The 14,265-nt window shown below is 37.0% G+C and overlaps 2 protein-coding genes across 4 annotated transcripts in view; one reads left to right on the top strand and one right to left on the bottom strand.

Moving 5' to 3' along the window:
- NFASC (neurofascin) overlaps positions 1-14,265 on the bottom strand; it is a 185,876-nt gene that overhangs the window by 20,821 nt on the left and 150,790 nt on the right. The window contains exons 30-32 of one of the 2 annotated variants that reach the window (XM_088154175.1): positions 10,174-10,371; positions 6,168-6,290; positions 4,843-4,983 (exon numbers count right to left, since the gene is read on the bottom strand). The exons of the other annotated variant lie outside the window; for it this stretch is intronic. Coding sequence (XP_088010301.1) covers positions 4,843-4,983; positions 6,168-6,290; positions 10,174-10,371 — 462 coding nt within the window. The remainder of the gene's footprint in view (positions 1-4,842; positions 4,984-6,167; positions 6,291-10,173; positions 10,372-14,265) is intronic. 2 annotated transcript variants of the gene reach the window in all.
- Positions 1-14,265, top strand: part of LOC148214225 (uncharacterized) — a 102,566-nt gene that overhangs the window by 41,968 nt on the left and 46,333 nt on the right. The window contains exon 3 of one of the 2 annotated variants that reach the window (XM_088154177.1): positions 2,079-2,835. The exons of the other annotated variant lie outside the window; for it this stretch is intronic. Within the exon in view, the coding sequence (XP_088010303.1) occupies positions 2,079-2,172 (94 nt within the window). The 3' untranslated portion in view covers positions 2,173-2,835. Of the gene's footprint in view, positions 1-2,078; positions 2,836-14,265 lie in introns of those variants that run through there. 2 annotated transcript variants of the gene reach the window in all.

Below are 14,265 nucleotides of genomic sequence, written 5' to 3'. Positions count from 1 at the left end.
ACATATCTAAGCCATTATAGTGTTAACAATGTCTAGTTTATATTGCATAAACACTACTGTACCCAATTAATATCTGTATTTTATAATGTATTATTCACATCTTATAAAGCAAAAAAAAAAAATTATTTGGGGGAAAAAAAAGAATAAGTATACTTGTGACTAATCAACAAGGTGGTTCTTTCTGGTTTCTGCTTATTAGCTCCAGCTTTATCTGCTCAAGACGCTGATCTCGCAGACCCAGAAGAAATACCCAGTTCTAAGCTGTATAGCTGCCCTTGGTTCCAGCCTTGCCATAATGTTCTCAGGCCTTATCAAGCTGTCAATTACAAAAAGACCCATTCTTACTATTTCAAGCTTCAGATGGGACCGTTGATCAGTGGTAGTGGGGTACTTAAATTTTGTCTGCTCCCTATACTTTTTTTTTTTTTTTTAAATAAGCTTCCTCCTACTTGTTTGATGATTCATAAGTTGGCTACAGGTCTGTATACCATGTGCTTTGCTTGCAGAAGCCCTAAATTCCACCTCTGGCCACTGTGATTAAGAGACTGTGCTCAGTTGTGATAGGAGAGCTGTTGGGTGGATAGAACTTCTGAGCTAGCAGGATAAATTGTTTCATTTGATATAAAGAAGAAACCTATGTTCTGTTGTCAAAGAAATAGGAAGAGACTGGTCTGTTGAATGCACTCGAAAACTCTGCCTCAACATTACTAGAGGATGCTTTTCCAAAAGTATAATTAAATCAACCCCCCAAAACATCAGGGGCACCTCCTGGCCTTTGATTTTTGACCTTTTCCCTGCTTCTACCAGAAGCGAATATACTGTGCAGAACCATTTCCTGTTAAAAGCTGTAACAATATGGGGCAAAGGGAACTTTGAAGTGATGCAGTTTATCTAATGGAAGGAGTATGTTATTAATTGCATGGACCTGAAGCTTGCATTAGGCTAACTGAATCTACAGAATGGGGAGAAAGGGAATACAGAATTATTTTAAAGGTTTGGGAATCAAAGGTGATTCTGTTAATGATGCAAATATAGAAAAGCTTTCAACTGAAAGAATTAATCTTAAGAGACTCAAGGTTAACAGTTCAGATAAGCTAAAGTGCCAGATGAAGCAAAAAAAAAAAAAAAAAAAAAGTGCTGTTACAACCATGAAATATTTCTCTCAGCATATTCTCTCACAAAAACCTGCGCTCAGGCAATACTGAAACTACAACACAGCACACATACAATGCAGCTGTTCTATCCTATTTAACTATGATTTATTAATTGACCAGCCTTGTGATCCTCACCTATCTTCAGAACAGCTTGTTTTAGCTGTTTTTGGGGGAGGGGGGAAATGACGGGGGGGAACTCTTCATTTTTAGAGGAATATTGAGATAGAGATCAAAACAGAAAGCCATACACACTGCAGCACTGCCTGTATTTGTGGCTCAAGGGGGAGATTGGATCAGTTAGATAAGATCAGTTAAACAGAACAAATACATTACAATCGAAGTCTAGTAACTTATTCCTATCTGGAATGAATAAGTGTTATTTAAAAAGTCTTAAAGCCAGAGCAGCCACTAATTTTTCTCTTAGATCATAATTGGGCCCAATGTAAAGAAGACCTCATACAAGTAGGAAAAGCACTGTCTGATGGTCCTGTATAGTGATGTAACATTGGTAACGCTTCTACAGAGTAAATTTTAGAATAAGCTCCACCTAACTTTTCTTCAAAGGCTAAGTGACTTTATCAGGGAATGGTGCCATGCTTCAACCCTTCCTCCTAATGTTGGACACAATATTAACACTTTCCACTCACTGTCTGTGTATTGGCACAGTTGTCTGTCTTTGCAAAACCTGCTCATGCATACTTTTATCAGCACTGACATCTTAGCCAACACATAGATGTCTAGGGGCCAGGACCAGTGTTATATCACATCAGGGGAATAATTAAGACTGGGGGAAACATTCCAAGCTCCTGCATTTAGCTGAAATAGTCTCGAAGCTTTCTCATTTGAGGGGGCATCTTCATGGCACCAAGCTCTTTTGCCTTCAGCTGAGCAAACGACGACGTTTTCATTTCTTTCTTTTCAAAGAGTGGATCAAAGCAATCCCTGGGCTCCAACTATACTGCCAGGAGATTCCCCAAGGCCCACTGGAAAACCATCAGGTTTACCAAGGTTAGTCTGAGACATTCAAGTCACTTAAAGACATTCAAGTCAAGCGACTGGACTTTAGAATCCACTTTCCAATCCCTCCTCCAGTTTTGAAAATCTGAATTCAAAGTTGAATGTATGAAAAATAGTCATCTGAGGTTAGTTAGCAATGGATCAAAGTATTGTATAAATAGCAATCTATGATATAATTCTGAAAATAACATCATGCTGGTTCTGTAGGAGTATAAATTGACACATCAACTGCCTATTGTAACACAGACTTTAAAAGAGTAAACGTATGAAGCCAACAAAGCAACAATATAATCAATCATACTTTGCACCATATATAATATAGGGTATCAAGACACATTTTATATCTTTATCATTATATTTATAAATCAGGGAAGGCTGTGCTCTTTCTGTATCCAGCTATATTTATATAACACTGAGTTCTTGTTCTACTCCCATTTATTGCTGATTCCAATGCCTTGGTACTGCTAGCAGAGAAAAGAGTGTAGATTATTGATGTGAACAGACAATAAACTAAGCACAGAGCAATGTCTACAATGGAGATTTAAAAAAAAATAAGCAAAAGAAAATGGGCAGTGCTTTCTTGCCACAGATGTGAAGGAGGTATGATAGGGGTGGTCTGTTCTCATATCAGAGGCATTTTGCCAGGAAGGGGCGGGGGGGGAAGACAGGAGGGCACTGCAAAGAAAAATGAGGTCACTAAAACCAAGTGATTCAGGAAATCATTTGGGATACATCAGAGGATTAAATCTTGGAGGTCCATCACTGCATAATGGAAAATTCCTAGGTTTTTTTTTGTTTTAGTAAGCTCTGGTTTTTTTTTTTTTTTTATGTAGATAGTACTCAAATGGTACAGTAAAAAAGAATGGACTAGATTCCACAGTTTAAATTACCTCTTTATGACACTTAAAATAAATCTGTTTCCCTTTCCCCCCAAAAAGGAAAAGCAGGCAGGGAAGCAGAGATTTATCTGCAAGTAATAGGCAGGAGTGCACAGTAACTTTCTAAAAATCTGATTCTTGCAAGCAACACTGCAGCACCTAGTATTTTGGCTTTCCCCATTTATACTAACAATTGTGTAAATTATAATGCCTTAGGAATTATGGAATCTCCTTTCAAAGAAGTATTAGGTGATTGCACCAAAATGATAAAGATACAAATTACCTACCCAATATAGGACTTGTATGTTTGATTCTGTGCAAATACCAGCAAAATATTTCCAGCAAGTCTCAGAGCTTTAACTATTATCACTGAAAGATCGTTCTTATGAATACCATGAAGAGACCTACAGTTCAAAATTCTACTAAAGAATGTGCCTTACAGAGTTCACAGGGCATGAGGAAATGCTTCTCTCAGAAAACAAAGCAGAGAAAGAGCCTTACTTGTAACCTCCTGCCTTTTCAATAAAAGTGTAAAACAAATTCTTCACACTGTATTGGAGTAAGTCAGGCAGAAGCTGGATAATCCTTGCTTAGGCTTGTTTTAAGCCCTGTAATGAGCAGGAGGTTGGACTCAACAGCCTAAATGGATCCTTCCAACACTATGTTTCCACAATTTCTAATCCTTCTATGTTTTGACTGCTTCTTCTATTTTTTTCTTGACACAACAAATCTGTAAAGGAAAGAAGGACTGGAAAGCTAAAGCATAGCTTTTGATTGATAGTGCTAGGAACCATCTATAGAAGCACCTCTCTTGTACATTCTAGCTGTGTTGTTATTCATAAGCACGGTTTAAGAAATAGAGGGTCACCTCTTAATCAATCAGCTTCGATTTCCCAAGTTGTATTATAATTATTGTGCAATACAAACTAGAAGCTTTGACTAACAGCAAAATAGCTCAGAGAAGTCACCATTCCACTTTGTCATCTCATATTGGATAGATTCCATTGCATTTTTTAATCCCTCCCCCCACCCCCGGCCATCAAATTCACAGACAAGAGCTGAAAAATATGAGGACATAACACAAAACACATTGGAATGACGTATCTATATACTCTCTAACAATGAGGAAACACATTATGGCAACTTTAGAAGAAAGGACCAATGTGAAAGCAACCCTACAAAGAATTTAGTGACACAAACGGATGATACAAGGCAATATCAACGCAATATACAAGGCAAAAGTAAATTGCTACAGTTCTCAGATGACAATGTATGACCATGAGTTAGTATGAACATGCAACATATTTCTGTGGATCTCCTATCCATCATTTTGTACTAGCCAACACAAACTTTTTCATAAATATCCAAGTGTTGCATGAGCACATGCAATGCGACAATGAACAGCGCACACTCATTCAGGCATGAACATAAACAAGCCAGTAGCAACAGATATCTGATTCCTTAGCAATGGAATTTATTGTTCAGGTCTAGGTATTATGGGTCTCTGTCCTTGTTATAAGATTTCTTGCTTGAAAAATAAATTTGTTTCATAAAAAGCTATATGGAGACAGTTTAAAGCAAGCAAAGGATAATCTTAACATACTGGTTAAGAATGATACTTTTTGATAATTGTATAATAAGGGCAGAGGGCTCAGCATCACTGAAAGAATGGATGAAGTTCTCTTCATGCATGCCTTCATCCTTCCGTCTGAAGCAGCAGCACAAAAAAAGCAGAAAGCTTGGAACGGAACGCATCCTCAAATGTAGCACATGGAGGCTGAGCTTCATCTCACCTGGACTTGTATGAAACGTTTCACTTGAGAAGACAGACTCATTGCCTTTGAGAAAAACCCGCACTACATACTTCTCACCAGGAATCAGATCACTCAGCTCCAGAAAACCTTTAGCAGGGGAAGATTTCACTGTTTTGTTACCTGGGAAACAGAAATCTCATATCAAAGGTAGCTAAACAGAAAAGAAGAGATTACTATGTGGTCAAGCATCAAGTTGGGCTACCAGCCTGATGCATGATCATATTGAAGAGAACTGCTGACCGACTAAAATATTTCAGCAAGATGAACATCCAGGGTTTGAGACACCACCCAATTCAAAGATCAAGGGTTTGTTTACAAGAGTTTGGTAGACTAGCGCACACCACTTGCAGAATCAATTTTCTAGACACCATTTCACTAACCTAAGCACCCGCTTCAGCATCCTTAGGATACAATCAGATGGAAGATTCTTGTACTACCGGTTCTGTGATTGCAACCAAATCCAGAAATGCAAAAACTAAAAACAAAAAACAAAACCTCTACCTGGAAAAAGGGGCACATTTCCACACAGATTCTGAGAAATTTATTATTTGGATAGGAAGGTATTGGCACAGCCTCCTGCTACTTCCAAGTGCCAAATAATATCCATAAACCTTCCTCTGACAACACTTTCATAATGGACTTGACGTGTTGTTTTTTAATTGATCTACAGCTTGCAAAGGTCGAGGAGAAATTTAACTTCTATACTCTTATTAAAACCATACAGAGGAATCCGAATATGAAATCCATGTCCAAATAGTTGGACATGGATCTGTAACGCTATAGAACTGCTTAAATTCATGGAAAACCTTTGGCTTATAATGACTGGACTAGATTGATGAATGTATAAATTTAAATCATTATTATAACTGCAGATCTTAAAAGTGTTTCTGGGCAGCAAATTTCCATAAATATATATATATTTATAACTGTAGTACAAATTAAAAGAATTCCAGAGAATGACAGATAGGTTTCCCTTTGGCCGTGTAGTAATCATCTGAATGGAATGCACAGGGATATTTCAAACTGTGCACAAGACATTGTACAAATCTTCTCAAAATTACATCAAATACTTATATTCAGTCATGCTAGGTGCAATTTTTAGGGTTGTACATTCAGTAAATTGTATGAGTGACAAGTATTTTCTGGAACCAACACTACAATACGGTTTGGCTCATCAGCCTAAAGTCATCAAAAGCATCAACAAATACAGAACCATAAAGACTGATTGAAATAAAACTCTAAGAGAAAACAAGACCTGCAGTGCATTAAACACTCAGCAACATTCCCACAGCCCCAATGCTTACTGTTGCTATACTCAACCACAAATTCAGTGTCAGCATCAAATGTATGGTTCCAGGTGATGTTTGCCCAGTTATTGTTAGATGAAATTTTTACATTCCAGATGGACTGCGGCTTTCCAACACCAGCTGGTGAACAGGTTAGAACAGAAGTTAGTAAACTAGATAATGTAGAAAAAATGCATTCCAACTTAAAAAAAGGTTCTGGATTCTTTAGCAATTTCTCACTTGAGTAACACATGAAAGAAGAATTGTCTATCACTTCTTTGGCCTTTAGTCTATTGCCTATAGACCAGATGTTTGTGAATGGTATTTCATTAAAATAGCATGGTCACACTCATGAAAGAAAATGCTTTGCTTTGTATACATCTTTACTAGTATAGGACACCAAAAAACTGGTCCTCTATTCCTTACAATGTAATGCAGACAATAATATTCTTCACCCTGCTGATTATCAGTTCCCCAGGGATCTTTCTAATTTTCACAGGATGTTTGCTTTCGGCAATTCCCTTTTCAATTTCAGTCATATATCTCTGCTCTATGTTTTCCCCTTTCTTTTGACCGTCCTGAGAACACAATAAAAACAAATATTGTGCATGTCCCAATGAGCCATATTTTAGGAATTCAGTGCTTTCGATTTATCGTAATCTAAATTTGCAGGATATTTTTGCTATCTTTTGCTGGCTCATTCAGCTAGTCTAAGGTAGGATAGATGTGCTTATGTAGTTAAGTTCCCAAGCTGAGGGTATTTATGGGGGCATCCGTTCTCAGAAGCAGAAGTCATAGGGTTGGTTTTTTGGTCTAGAGAGAGAGAAATAGGATCCCCCCTTTTTTTTGAGAAGCCCAGAACACAACTATGTGAGAAACTACTGTGTGTATGAGCCTTAATTTACTCAACTACTTAGGAAGGATCTCAAACAATTTAACATTTTAAGACTCATCACAAGAGGCTGAGACTCCTGCTTGATATTACTGCAGTTTTATTATTATAAAAGCATTGTTTGCACTTGGAAGCCTAGATGAAACTTTTGACAGTGGAGCACTAACTTCTAATGAAGGCTAACTTGTACTCTGCATGCTAGAATTCTTTTCAAATAAATGGACTGCTGATGCTGAACACTTTAATGGCTTGGCAGTAGCAGTTCCTGATAGCGTGTTTAAACAGATTTATGAAACACAGATACATTCTGCTTCGACACTGCATCAAACCAAAGAAAAATTCAGTGCACTTTAATATATACCAATTCTCTGATTTAATGTCTATCAAATCTAGAAAGAAAAATTGTTTTGTTAGTATTCTGCACAGGACACATTGATAATTTTTTGTCCTTTGTTCATTTTATGATGTCAGTTTAGCTGGCTTGGCAGTTTTAGCTCAGAAACTCTGGCTATTGCTTTAGGCTGTCTTTCTATCTATATTTACCTGGATGATATTAATATAAATGTGAATTCTGTGAGAATTACTTCTGGATAGATATGCATATGATTATACTCTTTTCATATAAAATGAATTATTACAACTCAATATCTCTTTTCCATGGAAGCACATTTTTAAACAGTAAATACAGCCACTATGTAATGTGACTTATATCATTTTCCTGTCAACTATATTTTTCAGTCTTGACAATAATATATTTCTGTACCCAATAAAACTGGGAACATTTTTGAAATGCCCATACACTGCTACCTCATTCTATCCATTACCACCACATGCTCATTCATGTAATATGCAGTTTTGAGCACCAGCTAAGAAATTTTTATGTTGATGCCAGCCAGGCATTATGTTGATTAGACATGGCTTAGGGTACCCATGAGTATTCCCATTTTGTCTGACAAGACTCCAATCATTACAAGCAGTGTTCAATCAGGATTACTAGGGTTTGCTTTAACTTTCCATCAGGATTGCAAAATCACTGCTGGTCATGCCATGGCCAACTCTGAGTCAAATAATAACCCAGGACTGAGACAGAGAACTTTTTTGTTATGAATTCCTGTTTTGGTTCCCAGGTATTTTTAAGCAAATGTTGTGGATCTGATTAAATGTCCATGTCAGGTATTTGGACACAGCCAGCATTCTTTGTTCAGAGCAATTCAATTAAATGGTTCTTTGCTTTGAAAATAATTCTGCACTGAATAATACTTTCTCTACTTAAGAAGCATGTCTGAATGGGAAAAATCTATCTATGAGATTATTCTTAAATAAAGTGGGAACAGCTTGTGGTTAAACTTAGAGGTTGCAGACTTCTTTTCAGCTAAAGTGTTTTAGTCATTATTTCCAAACCAACAGAATGTTGGGAAGAAATTATGTAAAAAGTCCTGGGCCTTTGTTTGCCTGACTAGCTATCTATTTGGCAATCCATTAGCAAGACAACTCTTCAAAAACAGAACAGAAGTGGTCCAAATTTGCTTTGGCAGGATAAATTGGCAATAGAAAAGCTGCATTAAAAATGGGGCTTTGGCCAGGGGCTGTGGGGAAAAAAAATCAAATTTAGAAAAAAAAAAGCCTTCAATACATGCTTATGAGAAAGGCAACTGGGTAGCACCTTAGAATGCTACTGACTACTTTATATTTAAGCCCACCTCTTCCAGGGAGACCCAAGGCAGAGTTGCTGTTAAGGAGTGAAAAGCAATGCCATGCTCTGCATGCTTTCCCCGCCTTGATAAAGAAAAAATCATGTGTTACATCAGTAGCTATGGGTTCAGACTCACCAAAATAACTTATTAACAGAAAACACTATAAGGCAGCGTTTTTCAACCTTAGCAACTTTAAGAATTCTGGGAGTTGAAGTCCACTCATCTTAAAGTTGCTAAGGTTGAGAAACGCTGCTGTAAGGCCTGTATATGTCAATAGATGTTAAGAAGGGCATCCTATTCGTTATTTTAAAGTTTCAGCTGTTACTTTTAACCAAAAAAATCAGCACGGGGGTAGTCCAATGGGTATCATATGCTACTTGTGATGTCCTACAGCAAAATTCATAAGAACGTTACTTTGATTGCATTTAAATGTTTATGCTCCACAATGTGTATATTAGAGGCTATTTAACTACTAGATACTGAGAATCTGTCAGAGTCTGTTTACCACATACCTAATTTATAATTCCTAGAAAGGTAAAGAAATTCTCCCTTTTCAGAATGGAAGAGTTCCTGTTTCTTTGCTCAGTAAAGATGTTGCATTTTAAATTGGCATTACATTTGATTCTGGTTCTGTTGCAGTTGGACATGGTTCTAGTGGTAAATGTTTTGATACTCCAGATTGCAGCAGATTAGAGCTAGGATCTCCAAGCTGTATACCCACGCTTACAAGTCTTTGGAGGCCATCTCTTGATAAGGAATACCTGTGCTTTCTAGTATGTCACTTTGTAAATGTGGAACACCAAAACAGTACATGAGGCTGTACAGGGATCCATGCTAAACCATTCTGACTGAAGTTGCTTAATTAAATTATCAACTGTTTCATGTGCATTGAAGAGTTGCCAATAATTTGGAGGCTTCAGTCAGACATGATCCTTGGTATTCATATATTGTGTATAAATAAATAAAACAAATGGTATTTTGGCATTCTACCCATAGTAACTACGCAGAACCTGTTAGAATGCAAATGAACGAAGTCTGGCTTTGGGTGATGTCTATAAAGAACATCTTTCAAAAGGAGATTTAAGGAAGACTCCATCATGATCATCTGGGCAAGCTCATAAGTAATGCTGGAGACACCAAGTTTTATAGAAATAACTCCGACTGTTCTGAATAGTCTTATTAGCATTTGGGACACAACTGTATGTCTGAACATAGGGACATTGTGAATCTTGTAAAACATAATCCAATGATTAATCTGCTGCTGAAAAAATTACTATGCTAATAGGAAAATCCTGATTCTGCTTGATTTAGAAATCATCTCCACTTTGATGTTAAGCTTTTATACCAGGCTTAAAGAATCTGAAAGATCCAGAAAGGGCTTAGGCAGATAACATAAAGGGAAGAGGAAAACACAGAAGCAGAGCCCTGTGTTTGATACCTATTGTACTAGCAACAAGTGTGGTGATGATTGCTGGCTCTGTAGTGGTTGCAGCTTCCGTGGTGGTGGTTACAGCTTCCGTGGTGGTGGTGGTGGTTACAGCTTCTGTGATGGTGGTTGGGATAGTAGTTTCTGAAATGGTGGTGGCGGCCACAGTTGGAGCAGCTGTAGTTTGGTGGATGGTTGGAGACATTAAAACTGGGAGAGGGAAGTGCAAAAGACTGCTTTTGAAAGATACCATGATTTCAGTTCTCTGGCTCTGTCAATCATTTGTTGAAGCTAAACATGCAAGCATGTGAAGACAAAATGGATCAAGACACACATTCACACATACACACTGCCAGATATAAACAGCATAGAATACTTCTAATTAAAGAAAGAAATTTTTAAAAAGAGCAACACAGCTCGGATTTCATTTTCTTTCCTTGGCAGTCTTATACCAAGACTTCTGCAGCTCAGCAAGACAAGATGGTGAGATGTGGGAGATGCTTGGAGTCTCTCAGATGAAGGGACATGCAGAAAATGCTGAGGACAAGCACAGGGCAAACATGCAGACCCGAAACAGATAGTTGCTCATAAACAAGTTATTTGTTTTAAATTTTCTATTCATTGATTCAATAGATTGCTCCCTCGGTTGCTTTGAGAGCATAATAGTATTCCAGCCTCTGAGGGCAGTAAATATAGGCAGATCTGGAATGAAAAACAAGGAATCACAAGGACTGTGGAATGACAAGAGAACATATTCAGCTTCTCCTAATAAAGCAGTGCAGGTAAAGCTAATAACACTTTGATTAGCAAACTGAAACAGCAAGAAGCACTAAGGAAACAAAACGAGGCAAAGCAAGACACTTTCAGTGGGGATGATGGTGAGAAACTCTAATTTGGCCTTCTCATTTTAAGAAAACGAAGGGATGTGTACAAATAAGAAAAGTAATATTGAATCCTTAAGTGGTTCCGATGAATAAAAAATTACTCCATTTTGCAAATTGCAGTTTTAAAACAGCCTGTTGCTACAGATTTAAAAGTAGCCCTCTAGGAAATGTATTTATATTTTTACATTCTTAATTAATCAGCACGTTTCTTTTAAAAATATTCAAGGGATAAATGTTATTTGGATTATCTTAAGCCTAACAGAAATATTCTAATATTAGTAATCACACACAAAAGAATCCAGACTATCATAATAGCAAAACATTTTTTTAAAAAAATCTTATTCTGTGTGTAGTAAGAAAAGAGTACTTCATTCCACTTGTGTTTATAGGAACATTTCGGAAGTTGTGTGTGTGTGTGATTAATGCATTAGCAGTGAGACAAAATGCATTAACACAAATTATATAACACAGATTTGCATAAAAATTGCATATGGCAATGCATATGGTGATGCATATGTATAAATGTAAAATTTAAATAATTACCCTATTTATGCAGAAATACATTAGCATAATAGATGAGAGTGCTCAGTCTGCAACTGAGGTGCCAAAAGCTGGTAGGCAATTACTAGATCTTTACTTTCCCTTCTTACAAGACTCTTACTTTCCCTTCTACTTCCCTCTGAAGTTTAAATAGCTCTGTAACTAGGGGATACCATCAAAGAACAATCCTCTGATAGCAATTCAAAGACAGGATTATATAAGTAACAGCCATGTTTAACTTATTCTGGACACTGAGAATTTTATTCTTTGTACCCTGCTTGCCTAAGGTTTAGGACAAGGAGATTAGTTAGATCTTGTTGCCTACTGCTCAAAGCTGAATGTAAAGTCACCTCAGAGGTTTCTGGAGAAGTTATTGTTTTAAATTCTGCTGTAGAAATACGTGAGAAGCATATTCCACAAGTGGATACTATGATGTAGAAAATCAAATGCACGTGTTCATTTAGCTCCTATATGGAATTGGTAAGAAGGAGGTTGTCAAAGAGGCAGATCACAAAGAAAAGAGGAAAAGATAGGTCTGCCTAAGTCCCAAGGATTTTTGACAAGATGCAACATATTTCAGCCAAGATTTATTATGGGCAATAAAGCAAAATTACAACCAAATGTCGTTCAAAAGTGCCATGGGAAATTCATTCTTCTCTATTGATGGAACAAAAAAAGAACAGCTCATAAAAATGAGATCCCCAATATAAAGAGTTCCCCTAAACCACGCACCCAAGTTTTGTGATCTTGATAATAGAGGCAGCAGTAACAATTTGTTTCTCTGCTCATGCCCAATGTACTGTTGGAGGCCAGTGTACAGTGTGACAGAGTCAAAGAAGGGGTATGACATACAACAGGGACAGATGAGAAGAGTGAGATTGATAAAATTTGGGGAAAATGCTCTCTCTTTTACAGATGGGTTTACAAAGTTTTAGTAGAACTGGTTTTCAATTAGTAGCTATGCTTTATTCTATACCTGTGGGACATTAGTTTATGCTTCAAGGACTGAGAAGTTGTGAAGAAATAAGAAAGAATGTCACAATTCTGCTACATCCACAGGTGTTATATCTTTTTCAAAACCTCCAGGTATTGCCATTTATTTTTGCAGGAAGCATTTTGTGCTAAATGGCCCATTGGTAGGATAAATCTTACTCTGTTAGAGTGGAAGAAGTTGGCCCTAAGCAGTCAAGTCTCATTTAAATAAGCAATTAGATTTAGAAACTCTTAAGAAAATAGAGTGTGATCCAATTTGTTATGGACCAGGCACAGCAAAATTAAATTAACACAAGATGCCTTGAACTGTGGAGCTATAGAATTTCATAGCTGATAAGCTTTCTCCCACCAGAGGTTTGGGGAGGTAGGGAAGGGTGTTGTAAATTTCTTAAGTATTAGAGTAACAGGAAACATTTAACACAGACATTTTTCATACTTTGCAAATCATTTCATAATTCCAAATTATTTTGTTCATGTGAAATTTCCATGGCTTGGGCTTAAAAATAATTAAATTATTCCATTCCTGTAAATTAGGAATGCCTTTTACTGTTATAAACAAGAAAAAGCACAGCCTGCCTTAGATATAATTAGAATGTCAATATGAGAATTCAAGACCATTATGCTAGTGCTCGTTCCTTATGCACATTTAAGACTGTGGCAACATGAATAGAGAATAGCATTTAAGGCTTATTTGAGTCTTGACTCCACTCTACTCAGATGGGAAGCTCAATCCCAAAAGGATATGAATGAGGGGGAAAACTATGCTTTTGGCTAATAACATTGTAAATGAGTCCTTTTCAGTTAACTGCTGGTGAAATAAATCATCTTGAGCTAAATATGTTGCTAAGAATACCACATGAAAACATTTACCCCTGGCTGTGACTATCCTTGATAACTTTGCTCTACTGCTTCCTGGATAAAATGCCCATGGGTATCCATGGTTGATTCAGTGGAACTATTTGAAAACAATTGGGCTCCCTCCTCCTGATCTTCCATAGTTTTTTTTTTAAATAACATTTTAATACTTAAAATAGTTTCCCCTAACCTGATGCCTTTAGATATGTTGGAGTTCATATCCAAAATCCCCACCTAGCATGAACATCTCTCACACATCTGGAGGACACTGGGCTGAGGAAAGTTGATGTATTTAAATAATCCTCTCAGTGATCTATAGTAATGCAATAACGTGGGGTTTTGTTAGCTTACCTAAAATCATACAATGGCAAAGTTAAAATTTCACACTTAAAAAAAAAAAAAAAAAGCAACTCTAAAAGGTCTCAGTTAAAGATTTATTTGCAGACTAAAAATCTACACAATTAATGTTGGGAATGACCACATGAGAAATCCTGGCTTCATCAATGTGAAAAGGCATGCCAACAGACTCCTTCCTCAAACTAAATCTAACAGATTTTTTTCTTCCACTCTGTATCCAAACTACATGCCTAAAGAATATGGAAGGCAGTAACTTTCACTATGGGTAGTCCTCGCTTAATGACCATTTGTTTCATAACAGTCTGGAGTTATGGCGGCCTTGGAAAAGTGCTTTATCACCCCCGTGGTCATGTGATTGTGATTTGCAACCTTTTTATGATGGTCATTAAGTGAAACACTGTGGTCATTATGCGAATCATATGGTCATTAAGTGAATTCTGGCAAAAAAGTCCATTGGGGAAGCTGGATTCGCTTA

This window comes from Python bivittatus, unplaced genomic scaffold (genome assembly GCF_059951505.1).
Source record: "Python bivittatus isolate LINGU-HERP-01145 unplaced genomic scaffold, Pbiv_v1 ctg000700_np1212, whole genome shotgun sequence".
NCBI classification, from domain to species: domain Eukaryota; kingdom Metazoa; phylum Chordata; class Lepidosauria; order Squamata; family Pythonidae; genus Python; species Python bivittatus.
Note: the sequence above shows the minus strand (reverse complement) of the source record. Positions and strands in the feature narration are given on the sequence as shown.